The sequence below is a fragment of the Anas platyrhynchos genome, chromosome 4 (genome assembly GCF_047663525.1).
Source record: "Anas platyrhynchos isolate ZD024472 breed Pekin duck chromosome 4, IASCAAS_PekinDuck_T2T, whole genome shotgun sequence".
Classification (NCBI taxonomy): domain Eukaryota; kingdom Metazoa; phylum Chordata; class Aves; order Anseriformes; family Anatidae; genus Anas; species Anas platyrhynchos.
The window spans coordinates 48,158,572-48,173,281 of NC_092590.1; the positions used below are offsets into that span (position 1 = coordinate 48,158,572).

Below are 14,710 nucleotides of genomic sequence, written 5' to 3' on the forward strand. Positions count from 1 at the left end.
TCAGAAAGTTTTTACAGTCCCCACCCTTGGAGATACTCAGAAGTCAAGTAGATGAGGCACTAAGCAACCTGCCATAACTGGTCTTGTTTTGAGCAGGGGTTGGACTAGATGACCTCTGGATGTCCCTTCCAACCTAAATAATTTGGGTGATTCTATGAAGTGTACTTACAGTAGAGCCAGGCTCTTGTGGCAGCAAAGAGAGGAGAACAGAGCTCAGGGCCTAAGATGGTAAAGGCTTTAATGCATGTTTCATAAGTTGTAGGCAAAATTTCAGCTGGCACTTAGATTATGCACTGTACTGCTTGTACTGTATGTACATTATAGAGGAAAGTGAAGGTATCTACACAAGGGGACAAAAATGGCACAGAGTGTTCAGTAATTATGTTATGCATTGACCTGACCTTTGCATTTCTGGCCCAAAGCCTGACTCCAATACCAGTTGCATCACTCCTGAGTCGCCTTAACATTACTGAACACTGGCTTTGTCTGACCATCCTGTGAGTGCTGGTTCCTCAGCAGAAGCAGTGCCCTCATTCTCTCAATAAAGAGTTATTCATGTTTGTAATACTCCTCGATGCTGCTCACTTGCAGTATTTCAGCACTGGTTTATCACGGACTCTAGCATCATGTGCTGTCTGCAGACTGGCAGCCAGTTGCAAACTCATCCTCCCGTGTCAGGTCCAGGAGAGCTTCTCTACAAGGCCCGAATGCAGCTAAGCAGTGACACAGTCACCAGGTGTTGGGATGGGTTCAGGATATGTTGGTGACAGAGTCTCTGTTTGCAGGGCTAAGACCTGTGACATATTTTAAAGGACAGAGATGCAATTCCAGTAATTCAGGGATGTACGGATACACAAACTGTTCGTACTGTTCTCCTTTGTTTTATTACCAGAACTCCTGAATTTAATTAGAGCCTCACAGCTTGTTGTTTCCTACTGTTTGTTCTGTATGCAAACTGTATACGTGTTATCATGGGCCATGAGCTATTTTTGGTGTAGCATTTATCTTTCTGTAATGTGACCCTGCCCTATTTCCTCTCTGAAAGTTACGAGGAGCCTGTTGGCTGTGTGCTCTGAAGCGCTGACTCCAGCTCTCTGAACACGCTGTGCACTTATCCGAGGGTGAGGGTTATGTGGGGATTTCTGGTGACCTGCTGGGCTTCAGCAATTTTTATTTATGGTGGAGAGGGTGAAGATCCCCAGGCAGTGTAATCCATCTGACAACCACTTCCACAGCGCCTGTGGTATCACAAAGGCAAACGCTGTCAAAACAGCAGTGCCATGAGGGGTACCAATGACAAAGTCTGGATGAAGGGTGCTTCGATGTGTGTTCTGATGGCTGCAGGGAGGCTGTGGTGTGTGTGTGTGTTTGTAATGCCTTTGAGTAGACAGTGCTGAAGTGGGGGATGCTCCTCCAAAAGCATCAACAGTAAAGCAGTTTGAACATTTTAGTGGTTAAGTAATCTTCCTCAGCCTAGCACAAGATACTGAAATAGACTGTTTCTCAGCTTGCTGCTACTTTTTGTGTTGCATTCCAACTTTGTGCTTTGTCATTCCCATTTCAAGGTTGTAATCATTCGTTCTGCACTTGGAAAAGTTTGCCTCAATTAATGAGGATTGTTGCAATTTAGAATAAGGAGGATTTTCTGCTGGAACTGACATTCTGTACTTCAAAACTTGTTAATAAATACTCTTAATTATGAATGTGTAATCGTTAAACATTTTGATATTACGATGTCACACTGCAAAAGAAGTGTCAAGATAGGTATAATTATTAAGTGTCTGGAGCTGTAATGGATCTAGGATGTAAGCAAGGCCAAGACTAAAGAGAGCAATGCTGTCTTTTCTTACACTGATCAGTTGTAGCTGGAAAAAGTCCCTGAGGAAAAGGCCCTGCACAGGCCCTGAAAAGATCCATGGACTACCGATTACACAAATGTCCTCAAGGTAGGCATGTAATTACTGATGGCTGACTTAGCCTGTGGATAGATACAACATACAGTGCTGCAAACAGGAAATGGAAATAAGTGCTCCTGATCCTCAAGAGAGCTTGGAGTGGAAAACTCCTTTGAAACTCACAGCTGGCCTCTGTGGCTGAAGTTGGCTTGAGGGTATTTGTGGGTTGAAACACCTAAAAGCCAGACGGATTCATGCTGTAGCCTGATGTTTTTAAGTTTACCTCTGCATTTTAAAACAGGGGGTGGAAAACTAATACTGGATTGCAAGGTCTAAACATACTGAGACTATATGAAGTGCTCTTCTACTTGCATTATTTGGCATTTTTATATCAATATGTAACAATGAAAGAAGAAAGTTGCTTGCAAAGAAAGAAGAAAGTTGCTTGCTTCTAACTACCACTTTAATATAATTAAAAAACCGAGCTCTTTTAAAAAGATTAACAGGCAGTATGTGTGTATATATATGTGTTTGTTTGTACTGCCAACGTGTGCATGGTAATTTCTGTATAGATAGATTAAGTCCCAAGCAGTGCTTCAGTACTGTTGAGGGGAAAATTTGACTCAACCATTTAGATCTTCTTACTTTGTAATCGCACCATCCTGTGGCACTCTGCGGTATTGCCTTAGCGTTCTGTAATTTAAGATTGCAAGTATGTCCCCATGTGCTAAACTGGGACCTGGGTTTTTTACCCTAGCTCAGAAAGCACCTTGCTGTAGACTCAGATACAGCATGTATTTCAGGACATTAGTTTGAGTATACAAGTCTTCCTGTTATTTTTTTTTTTCTTTGCTCCTTGGCATCCTGCCTTTCCATTTCTCTCTCAGTTCCTCTGCAGGAGAGCCCAAGTTTTTAGTGCATAACTAACCCCAGAGCATTACTCTGCCAGTGCTGAATATTGAAACGTGAAAGTTGATAAACTGCAGTGTTGGGCTGCTTTTTTTGTTGTTCCCCCCCCCCATCAGTGCCCTCAAGGAACAAGTATTTTATTTCACACTAAGGGACTGGTGTGGAAATTATACTAAGGTACTACCCAAAGTGTGGTCCTTGCAATAGAAAGAAGATGCTGTTGCTTCTTCTGGGAGACCTATGGATCAGTTTTTGATAGTTCTTTGATAATTTTTCTCACTCTGTCCATTTGAATCTTGTATTTTCAAAGGACCGCTATAGTTTAATACAAATAATCCCTGGAAAGATATGATTCAGCTCTTCAGCAAGGCCTGGGAAGTTACCCTGTTTGCTAAAGATAAATAAGAAGAAGAATCTTGAGAAAGACCAAAAATGCAAAGCAATTGGAGTTCAATTCTTCGCAGATTATCACAGCCTGTGTTCCCTTCCCTTTCATGCTGCAGTGTAGGGCACTGTATTAAAGCTGCCAGTTCTCATCTGTTCTCTGCAACTGCTGCTCTCCTTCACAGTCTGAATAGCAAACGTATTTCCCTCTGTATTTGCTTTTTGCTTTCCTGATACACCAACAAACTTAGGAAACTCAAGAGCTCTATGGATGATCTGCGTCTTAGGCAAGGATGAATAGTGACAATTGCTGGGACATGCATGCCATGTGTGTGCTCCGAACACCAGGACTAATAGCAACAAAATGACATGTAAGCAAGTATCTGAGGGGAGAAAAGGATCTGTGTTTTAAGACTCCAGGCTGTGTGGTTGGTAATGAGTTTTGCTTGTCAAGATGTCAAGATGAGGGTTTTAGTTTGCATCTGGACTGGAAAAAGGTACAAGGCAAAGGATAAATGCCAAATCTGAGCTAGCATTTGAAATCTCATAAAATTAGTTCAGCTATATCTAGTTTCATGTGTAATACTATTTCTTACATGTTTGTTATGCATCCAAGGAGGGTGAATAACGTAGGATTCTCAGTTTAGATCTGTGCCTGGCTAGGTTTGCAGTCCAGGGTTGCAACCCAGGGATTAGAATTTGCACTTTCTTTAAAAAATGCAGATTTGAGTTAATGCTTTGTTTGTAATTTTTCTCTAGAAAGCACTTTGATACATGTTTTGGAATTTTGGCTGGCAGTTTTTCATGGTTGAAATAGCATTGTTCTCTGGGAATTTACTTCTTGCGGGTGGTGGTGGTAGTTAACATTTACATGCATACAATGCTTATCACTGCTCTTCTTCTGTTTTGACTTAGATTGCACATACCATAGCATGTTAATCTAAGGTTGTTCCCATCATTGTTGTTAAGATTTAACTTAGTAAAAGCCATTCTAGTTTTAATAGAGATCGTTCCCAAATAAGCTTTGCTAGAGGTATGTTAATCATTAAGTGCATCAATTCCAGTGGTTCCCTCTGTGAGACTGCAAATGTTAAAAAGTTCTAAGTGTGGAGTCCTCAAAGAAAAAAAGAAAATATACAATGATGTGCACCATAGAAATGTCTGTGCATTACTTATTTGTTATGAATGAAGGCAGCGTAATTCAGTATCTGTTTTTCAAACTCTTCACAAGTCAGAGGGAAGGGTATCAGCTTGCAGTACAACTTCTTACCCGAACCAGGGAAAGCATATAGAACATAACAGTAAGGACAGATTTTTAAAAATGCCTGAGTAGCTAAATTCAGAGGAGTTGGAAGTAACAAAAGAGAGATTTCTTCATGCAAATTTGTATTTTTTTTTTATCTATTTCTATACTTTTCACAGAACCACTCCTAAGTTATCCTGATGTTATCTTACATACTATGGAAAGATTTAAGGAAGTATTATTGCATACCTAACCTGTGGTTTTGTTCTTTGTCCTGTCTTCTTTCTTTTAGCACACCTGCTAATGAGCCTAGAATGCTACTAGATATATCCAAAAAGTACTTAAATTTCCATAAATGGAAATGCAACAAAGCATGTTATTATCAGCTTTTTGACCCCCAGCCCTAAAATGTTACCTGCTGTTCTAGCATTCAGACATGTTCTGAATTTGAGCGACTTGCAGTGGTTTGTCCTATTCTGTACAGGATGGAGCTAAAATTCCTTTCCCAAGGATTTACCATTGTGTGTGCAGAGCATATCCAAGTTTTCTGTTTCTCTTCTGGTACAGCTGAAAGGCAGAGTAGTCTTCTTGTGGGAGCCCACAGGAAGAAAACGCATGCTAGGAAAAGACCTGTAATTCAGATGAAGTTTGGACTGAACACATAGAATATCTGGTCTTTAGAAGTTGCTTGCTTACTGCTTCTATCAAAGGAGGCAGTGATACAGTGGAACTGAGACATGCTGGGGATGTTTTGGGAGCTAGAGCCACCTCTGGTAGGAGAATAATCCCCGCTGTGTAAATACAATGCCTGGTTGCAGAATGAAATGCATCTTGCAGTTAAGCCAGACTTTGCATGACTGGTGTGAAATGCCTGTAAATGACAGCTGGGATCTCAACACCTATGTCTGCAAATCAGGCCCAATTTGTAATTATTTATAATACTACCTCGACAGAGTTGATGGACTCTTGTTTGCATGTACCCTTCTAAGTTCTTTATAGGACAATAAAACTGAAACCAGATCACAGATATGATCTATAAATATATATAATGCTGACAGTAAAATCTGGGATGACAATCAAAATGTTATGCAGCTTTTAGCCTGTAAGTTGCATTCTCCTGGTTGACACTGAGGACCTACTGTATTCCAACCCAACAGCAATACAGATGTGCACACGGTGGCATCGCTGCTGAAGCTGTACCTAAGGGAACTCCCAGAGCCAGTCATACCATATGCAAAATATGAAGATTTTCTTTCCTGTGCCAAAATGCTCAGCAAGGAGGAAGAAACGGTGAGTTTGCACTTCGAGTAGTATGATGAATTAAAAGGCTAGCATGTTGTAACCTGTTACAGATTTGAGAAGGAGAGAAGGTGCTGATTATCTATCCTAATTTAAGATGTGCTTGAATTAATTGATGCTATCTATGTATGAAAGTTGTTGCTACCGATGTGTTTGGAAGTCTGAATCAAAGCACAACATACCGTTCGTTGTATTTATTCCATGTCACCAAAACCAGTTCAAATGAACATCACTGTGGTCAATAGCTTCCAGCTTGCATGGAAGACACTTTGTTTTCTTTCCATGGTTCATTATCCTGAACTGTAAGAGGCAGGGTTTTAGGAGTTGCTGTTCAACTCTTGCGAATAAATGAAGGGTATTTTTCTTCTAAGGATTTTAGGATGACACATTTTACTAAATTTTGCTTAAAGACCAAAGGACTCTATTCATTGCCTATTATTGAATCAGAAGGCATCATAAAGATGTCTGAAGTAGGCCACCTTCCAAAAATTCTTTACATTTGCATAACATAGTATGTGACAGAACCCCTATTTTGTTCATGTATATGCCCTGCAGTGGCATAGGGTACTGTATATTAGCCTGAAGAAGTACTAAATGAAATTAAGTGCTTGATTTTACATTGTTCTGTGTGTATATGGTTATTCAAGTCAGCCAGATATTTTGTCTTCCAAGTAAATATAAATTGGCTCATTCTTTTGATTGCAGTCTTTTCCTCTAAATTTCTAAGGTTATTATTTCTGTTTAATTGCATTTTGACATTTCAAATACTGCTAGAACTGGACCCTTCCACAAAATCACAGAATTGTCTAGGTTGGAAGAGACCTCCAACATCCCCTAGTCCAGCCTCTGACCTAACACTAACCAGTCCTCCACTAAGCCATATCCCTAAGCTCTACATCTAAATGTCTTTTAAAGACCTCCAGGAATGGTGACTCCACCACCTCCCTGGGCAGCCTGTTCCAGTGCCTCACAACCCTTCCTAACATCCAACCTAAGCCTCCCCTGGTGCAACTTTAGCCCATTCCCCCTCGTCCTGTCACCAGGCACGTGGGAGAACAGACCAACCCCCACCTCACTACAGCCTCCTTTAAGGTATCTGTAGAGAGCGATAAGGTCGCCCCTGAGCCTCCTCTTCTCCAGGCTGAACAAGCCCAGCTCCCTCAGCCGCTCCTCGTAGGACTTGTTCTCCAGACCCCGCACCAGCTTGGTTGCCCTTCTCTGGACCCGCTCAAGCACCTCGATGTCCTTCTTGTAGCGAGGGGCCCAAAACTGAACACAGGACTCAAGGTGCAGCCTCACCAGAGCTGAGTACAGGGTGACAATCACTTCCCTCGCCCTGCTGGCCACACTTGGCCAGCTCCTCCGCCAGTTCTCTCAGTACCCTCGGGTGGATCCAATCTGGCCCCGTTGACTTGCATACATCTAAGTGCTGTAGATGTACAGATGTTCTCCTCCCTAACTCTCCAGTTAATTGAGAAGAGCATGAGTCTCTCCTTTCTGAGGGGCCCTCTCTGAACCTTCATTTAATGCCTGCCCAATACTGAACAAGAGTTTAAAGGCACTGGTTGGCAAGGACCATAACCACAGAGCACAGAAACTACTGTGTGCAGTTCTGCTCATCTCATTCCCAAGGTGGGCACAAACTGGAATAGCTGCTTCTAGTATGGACCAGAACTAGGTTGATGTATACATATATATGTATATAGTTTGTCATCTGAAAACACCAACTAATTCAAACCAGAACTGTTCCTTGAAACCTCAGCCTTCTTATCATCAGGAGGAGGAATGGAGCTGCTGGTCAAAATAAGAAAGAGTAAAGTCAGATGGCAAGATGGAATGAAACCAAGTCAGTTATATATGTATGTATTTTTATCCAGAGTTAATCCTTGTTAGCAGAATATAGCCTCACCTCAAAATGGGTTCTACAAGCCGTTTCTGATGGTAACGTGTATCGCATTTGTCTTACTACTGCAGCTTCAGTGATGTGTTTATTGTCTTGTAATTGGAATTGCTGACATTTTCTCAGTCTCTGTAGCAAAATACTAAGAAAACTCTGCCTCCCCACTGTGTTTTAAACCGCATATATAGGGCCTGAAAGAATTGGTGAAGCAAGTAAAGAGCCTGCCAGCTGTCAATTATAATCTCCTGAAATACATCTGTAGGTAAGTGCTCTTGCGAGAATATAAGAAAGGCAGAAGTAAATACATATATATATATATACTGTCTGCTTCATAGGACCCTGATTTTCCCATTTCTAGCTACAGTTACTGGCCGTAGTTCTGCACTCCTGAAGCATGGTGTCATTGAAAACTGCACACGTCTGGTAGAATAGTTGTGTGGAAAAATATAAGATCTTAAAAACAAGTCTTCAGGAGTTGCAATTTGTGAACTTAAAGGAAGTTCCCAGTATTCAAAGAAAAAAAAAAAAAAGGAGTATAATCTTAAACCATTATAAAAATTAATCTTTTTTTTTTTTTTCATTTTGAAGATATTTTGAGTCAAATAATTGATTGAATATGCTGGAGAAAGTCACCATCTTCAAGAGAGTTAGCTTAAAGTTAGTTCAGAGTGAGATTTATTTTTTTATTGATGTATAATTTTCAAAAAAAAAAAAAAAGCTGAGGAGAATAGCCTTAAGCTTTCATGATATTCCATGAGGATGTGGAATGGAATACTTCAGCAGTGTTAAGAAACTATCGTACATTTTGATTGTTTTTCTTTCCTCCCTTTTTAAATATTCCTCAAAGGCATTTTTCTTTCACACAGATTCCTTGATGAAGTCCAGTCTTATTCAGGTGTAAACAAAATGAGTGTGCAGAATCTGGCTACTGTGTTTGGCCCCAACATCCTTCGCCCTAAAGTGGAAGATCCTTTGACTATCATGGAGGGTGAGTTGACTGTAAATAACCTGAGGTAGAAAAAGGGGATATCTTTAGATTTACAGACAATACATACCTGTCTCTGCTGTATGAACAGTAAATTCTATATATTTGTCTCTATGGACGTTTCTTCAATGTGAAGAAACTGCTGGGTTAAATCTTGCAAGATACTGTAAAAGTGACTGACATTTACAGTATTGCAAACAGATTTTGCATTAAATCCTGCTGCTGTGGCAACTTAATTAAAACTGTATTTTTCCTCTAAACACTTGCTGCAAATATGGCATGTTCTTATTCAGCACATGTGGTAGAGGTGCAGTTAATATTTCACCTGCAGTTTTTAAGGACAAAGTTGGTGCAGGTTCATACTGCAGTGACCCATGTAGAATCCCCCAGAAGGCAGAGAAGTATTGCACGCCTTCTTACACAACAGCGATCAAATGGCTGCATTCTGTTACTTACAGCAGTATCTAGCTGTAACCTTTTGCTGTGATTAAAAGTAATATCACTGTCACAGTTAGTTTTTTTTTTTAAACCTTATGGTTTTCATTCTCCATAAATTACACGGTGCCTTTTCTCCCTCCAACCACTAGTTTCTTAGTATGTATGGTTTGCTTAATTTTCTCAGAAATTAGAATTGTACATTGACCTGGCACTGATAGTTTTACCAAAATTCGAAAAGGTAGTTTGTGATTGGTTTGTTCAGGAGTGTGTGGATTTATTTTCTTCTTTGATGATTTTCCTTTTTTCCAGATATAATAATTCCCCATAGACTTTCTTTATTTACTTTTTTTTTTTTTTGGTTCTTCTTCTGAGGTCCTGCAATTCCTCCTCTTTCCATTTGTCAACACAAGTGTGTTGCTGAAGACAGAAACATGGTGTTTCCAAATCATGTAACAAAAGTGGTGAATACCCAGGGCAGCTGAACAGTACTTTGAACAGTGGCTTAAACAAGCCAGGAATTTCTAATTTGGAAAGGCTTTTTAGTTGCCATCTGCACTGTCATATCTGGGTTCTCATTGTCCTAGGGAATGGTTTGATCATGCAATTGACTCAAAAGGCTTTGCAAGGGCAGGTGTCCAATTTACATGCATATTTGCTGTGACTGTGCATGAGTATCATCAATCTTTGCAGCTTCAAGTACCCTTAAAATTACATTTGTGGCTTACCCCTCATTTCTGTAGATACTTCTCTCAAATCCATCATGACCATCGGACATTGGAGTGCAGAGATAAGCTTCACAGTGTCCTTGAAGCCCTAATTTAGGCATCTTACATCGTCTCCCCATGGGAGATGGGAAATCCCATTGGGATGGGAAAAGGAGTTAGACACTCATATAGTAATTGGGAGAAAAAAAAAAAAAAAGGTATCTTCTGGGTCTGTATTTTTTCAGAACTGGCTGCTGAGAGGAGTTTTTTTTGTTAAATTTCGAGCAAGAAGGATGTTTGAAGTGGGTAGAAATAAAATACTGTTTTTGCAATGACTGAAGAAACTTCTGCATCCTGCTTCTCAACAGCCTAAAATGGTGGTGGCTGCTGTAGAAGTTGGCACAGTTACTATACTCACCGAAGGGAAATAATTTATTTATTTATTTTTACTCATGAGAAACAGCTTTACTTAAACAGATTTATGACTTCTCCTTAGGTATAATCTTTAAGATTTGACATGAGATGGTGCTGATGTCCAGTTAAGCTGCACGTAATTAAATGTACAGGAACTTTTAAGAGAGGCTGCACATTGAACAGTGCAGCTGTGTTCTGAAGGAATACAGCTACACCTGCCAGGGGAATTACTAAGTGAATTTTCCTGCTGCATGATTCCTCTAATGCATGATTTTGCCTTAGCAAACAAACACACAAAACCACTAAAAAACTGTTTCCAAGTACCTGCCTGATTTATCTCTTAGTAGTTGTGTTTTAAAAGGCTGGGTTATAAGGATATTCCAAGTATTCGGAGCAGTTGATATTGCACAGTGGGAAACTACTGATGAAAAGAGCACAGCCTACCTCTGAAAGCTCTGCAGGAGTTTAAGAATGGGATGGTTGTTCTAACTACCTTGACCTTGTTCCTGAAAGATTCTTAATAGTCCTTAATGAGGTTCTGTTTAAAGAAATAACAGTTGCACATCTTTATTGTCCCAAGTCCTGTTATAAATGGTAGCATGTAAACTGCAGTGCAGTCAAGTGGTGTGCACACCAAGGGGTTATTGGAGATGCAGTCATTTATTAAAGCAAGTAGCAAGCTGTGGTTCTTTTTAAGTTCCTTACCATGCCATAATGTGGCAGTCTCCTGCTTGCATCTAGTCTCACTGCGTACTGATTAAAGGCATTCACATGAAATAAACTCCATCACATCATTGAGGTTTTGCTCCAGACTAAATCTTCTGTGTTAGAGCAATGTGAATCCCTCACCTGCCCCCTTTCTGTTAATCTACTACATGAAAGTGCTTGGCCAGAATGAGACTTTGGTTTTAAGTGCTTTCCACATTGAAACACATCACTTATAATGGCATTATTCTTTACTACTCATTAGCTCCTTCTGTGGTCTTCTTGGGATGCAATAACTGCCACAGTAGTAGCTCCTTTGCAAAAATTGTGGTTGTTTGGGGGTCTGTGAGGCGTGCTGGCTTGTTTTGATGGAAGGAAAAGGTGGTGCTCATCTGACCTGCTGGCCAGATGAATTTCAGGCATGTTCTATAGATTCAGGGTGTCATACAGGTGGACATACTAAATAAATGTTTGTGTAAATTAATTTTTTGCTAAGTATTTGTGGAATTTGACCCATAAAGTGCATTTATGCTCTAAATAAAACAGATCATTAATAACCCTGCTTGGTGCCTTCTTCCAGGTACCGTAGTAGTCCAGCAGCTGATGTCAGTGATGATAAGCAAGCATGAAGAGCTGTTTCCCAAGGATGCAGACCCTGAGATGGGACCTGAGGTGTGCAACAATAACAATGAAATGCCAAAGAAAGCAATCGTGGGGCAGCTGCAGAACAAGGAGAATAACAACACCAAGGAGACAGCAGTGAGGCGCTGCTCCTGGGATAAACCTGAGTCTCCCCAAAGGGGAAGCGTGGACAATGAATCTCCGACTGCACAGCCAGGCAGCAAGACAAATAGCCCCAGGAACAGCATCCAGAAATTAGATGTCACCAGAAGCCCACCCCTCATGGTGAAAAAAAATCCGGCTTTTAATAAAGGCAGTGGCATAGTCACCAATGGGTCGTTCAGCAGCTCTGTGGAGGGCCAGGAGAAGAGCCAGACCTTGCCCAACTGCACCCTGCAGAGCAGGAGAACGTCCTCCCTGAAAGGAGCAGTGACGAAGATGGGCACACAGAGCATGCAGAACGGTGGTGTGCGGATGGGTGTTTCTAGCACTGACGGGCTCCCCACCACCCTCAACAACCGGGCCGCGGGCTGGGCGCCCAATGGCTATGTCACGCTGAGGGACAACAAGCAAAAGGATTCAGTCAGCGAGTCGGGGCAGCACAACAGGCTCTCCACCTACGACAACGTCCACCAGCAGTTCTCCATGGTGAACTCTGACGACAAACAGAGCGTGGACAGTGCTACCTGGTCAACGTCGTCTTGTGAAATATCCCTCCCCGAGCACTCCACCTCCTGTCGTTCATCCACCACCACCTGCCCCGAGCAGGACTTCTTTGCGGGTAACTTTGAAGACTCTGTGCTGGATGGACCACCAAACGAAGACCTCTCCAACCCGGGTGACTATGAGAACAAAAGTGACCGAAGGAGCGTGGGTGGCCACAGCAGCCGGGCCACCAGCAGCAGTGATAACAGCGAAACATTTGTGGCCAACAGTACTAACAACCACAGTGCTCTCCACAGCCTGGTGTCCAGCTTGAAGCAAGAGATGGCCAAACAAAAACTAGAGTATGAGACAAGGTTAAAGAGGTAAGGTGTTTTGGTTCTGCCATCTGATCGGCTCTTGCAGAGAAAAGAGGTGCCCTCACTTACGGGTTGCTAAAAATCTGCACTAGCTGCAATCACTGCATGTTCTGCACTGAGTTTGCCGGCGTATGGAATTGGTATTCTGGTATCATGATCCAGTTGGGTTTGTTTCAGAGCAACTGTTTGCCTCTGTTGCAACACACTACATTGCACCAGAAATAAAGCCAGAACCTTAGGAGTTTGTGTGGAATCTGACTGGCAAAATCAGTAGGCTCTTGCAGTGATTTCATTGCTCGATGTCTGTCCTCCAGAGACTGAGGTGCAACTGGGCATCACCTTTCGGTGAAATCAGTCTTGCAGTACTCCACTTGTAAATTTTGGGACTGGGAGACTGTTCTAACCTGTCTCCAGAGTCCTTGTTCCTAGTCAGACAGGGCTACATCTGGGCGTTACCTCTGCTCACAGTCCCATTTCTGCACTACTGCTTTGCCTGAGTCTTTCCTTCAAAACTCAGGCCTGTTAAAGAGGACATGGGGAAGCCGTGTCTTTGTGTATGAGTAGTGCACAGTCTTCTCAAACACAAGGGTGCTACGGTAGATAAAAGGATAAATAGATCAAAAATAGGGTAACTTTTTAGGACAAAAAACAAGCCAGGTTAATTGCAGGGTTTTTTGTTTGTTTGTTGAATTGTCTATCTGTATTTGTAAATACAGATACAGTAGACAAATAACTGACAAACCTGAGTTGCAAAATAAAGGCATTCAGGGAGTTATTCTGACCTTTTACATTAAATGAGTGCAACTACAGTGGGAGCTGGGAGTCAACGCTTCCAGAAGTAAAAGGCTTATTTAGGCTATTTGCTGGAGAATTACATGAAGCTGTTTGCCACTGTGCACTGTAACCAGTGGCTGCCATCACGCATTTTCTAAACGAGCTATGGAGGAGAGAGTGCCCTATGGGAAGGGATCATTGATGAAGACATAGTTACAAGATACATATAAGATACACCTCTTGGAAATTCAGTCCAAGCTTTGTAATTGAAAAGGCAAATGCATGAGTTTGTGGTGGTGTGCATTTCTGCACAAGTGAATGGAAGGAGTGCTGTTCAGGAGCTCTTTGCTTTTATTTCGGTTTCTGCAGCTTGGAGCAGAGAAATCTCACCTTGGAGACTGAACTGATGGCCCTACACGAAGAGCTGGATCAAGAGCGGAAGAAGTTCACGATGGTAGAAATCAAAATGCGTAACGCGGAACGGGCCAAAGAAGATGCGGAGAAGAGGAATGACATGCTGCAGAAGGAAATGGAGCAGTTTTTCTCCACTTTTGGAGAACTTACGGTAGAGCCTCGCAGACCAGAAAGAGGCAACACCATCTGGATCCAGTGAGCGTTGGAGGCTTGGACTGTGGGACCTCAGGGAAGGGCTTGGGGGTATTACACTGCATCAGGTGGCTGGTCACCTGTCTGAGGCTAGTACTCAACATAATGTTATAAACCCTTGAAGGAGGAAATCATAGACATTAACCATTCATATCTACAGCGTGTACTTATCAAGTTATGCTCTTTGAATGCTTCATAAGACTACTGTCAAGTGTTACAACTGGATATGTGTATATAAATTTAAAAAAAAAATCACCTTAGAGAGCAAGAGATGTATCTCAAGAAATATTTTAATGCAAGTCTTGTATTTAAACTGGTAAATTGAAATGTTGTTGCAATCAAGCTTTATATCGAGGCTTTTCTCCCTTGCACTTAACATAATAAGCTATTTTTGGCATTGTGTTACCATCAGCTTATTTTGTATATCAAATGTTGTTTTTTTGTTTTGTTTTGTTCCCCCCTCTAGCTGGGGAGTGAAGATAAACAGATACCTTAAGGTATGTGTGCCGATGCTTAACCCTTTGCGTCGTTTTTTAAGAAGACAGCAGGATGAGAAGCAGCAGTTTGCTGTGGGTAACGAATGTATTGATTTAACAAAAATTCCACCTGGCTGGAAATTACCAGAGCACCCATATTGAACACCCTGTCAGGAAATCAGGCCACCGAAATCAGGCAGTTAGTGTTGAAAGGTGCTTGTATGGGAGGAAATGTGGGAAGTGAAGAGTAAGAAGTTGAAAGAGGGGAAAAGGGAATGTAAGGGGAAGTTGGTTGAAGATACGGCTAGCACTTTTTGGGGTACCCTAACACAGCC

The 14,710-nt window shown here is 41.6% G+C and overlaps 1 protein-coding gene across 10 annotated transcripts in view; it reads left to right on the forward strand.

The window, feature by feature from the left end:
- ARHGAP24 (Rho GTPase activating protein 24) overlaps positions 1-14,395 on the forward strand; it is a 214,846-nt gene extending 200,451 nt beyond the window's left edge. For all 10 annotated transcript variants that reach the window (XM_072037524.1, XM_072037526.1, XM_072037528.1 and 7 more), the window contains 5 exons: positions 5,589-5,721; positions 7,819-7,892; positions 8,497-8,618; positions 11,457-12,525; positions 13,663-14,395. In XM_072037524.1, coding sequence (XP_071893625.1) covers positions 5,589-5,721; positions 7,819-7,892; positions 8,497-8,618; positions 11,457-12,525; positions 13,663-13,906 — 1,642 coding nt within the window. In that variant the 3' untranslated portion in view covers positions 13,907-14,395. The remainder of the gene's footprint in view (positions 1-5,588; positions 5,722-7,818; positions 7,893-8,496; positions 8,619-11,456; positions 12,526-13,662) is intronic.
- Positions 14,396-14,710: the final 315 nt, after the last annotated feature.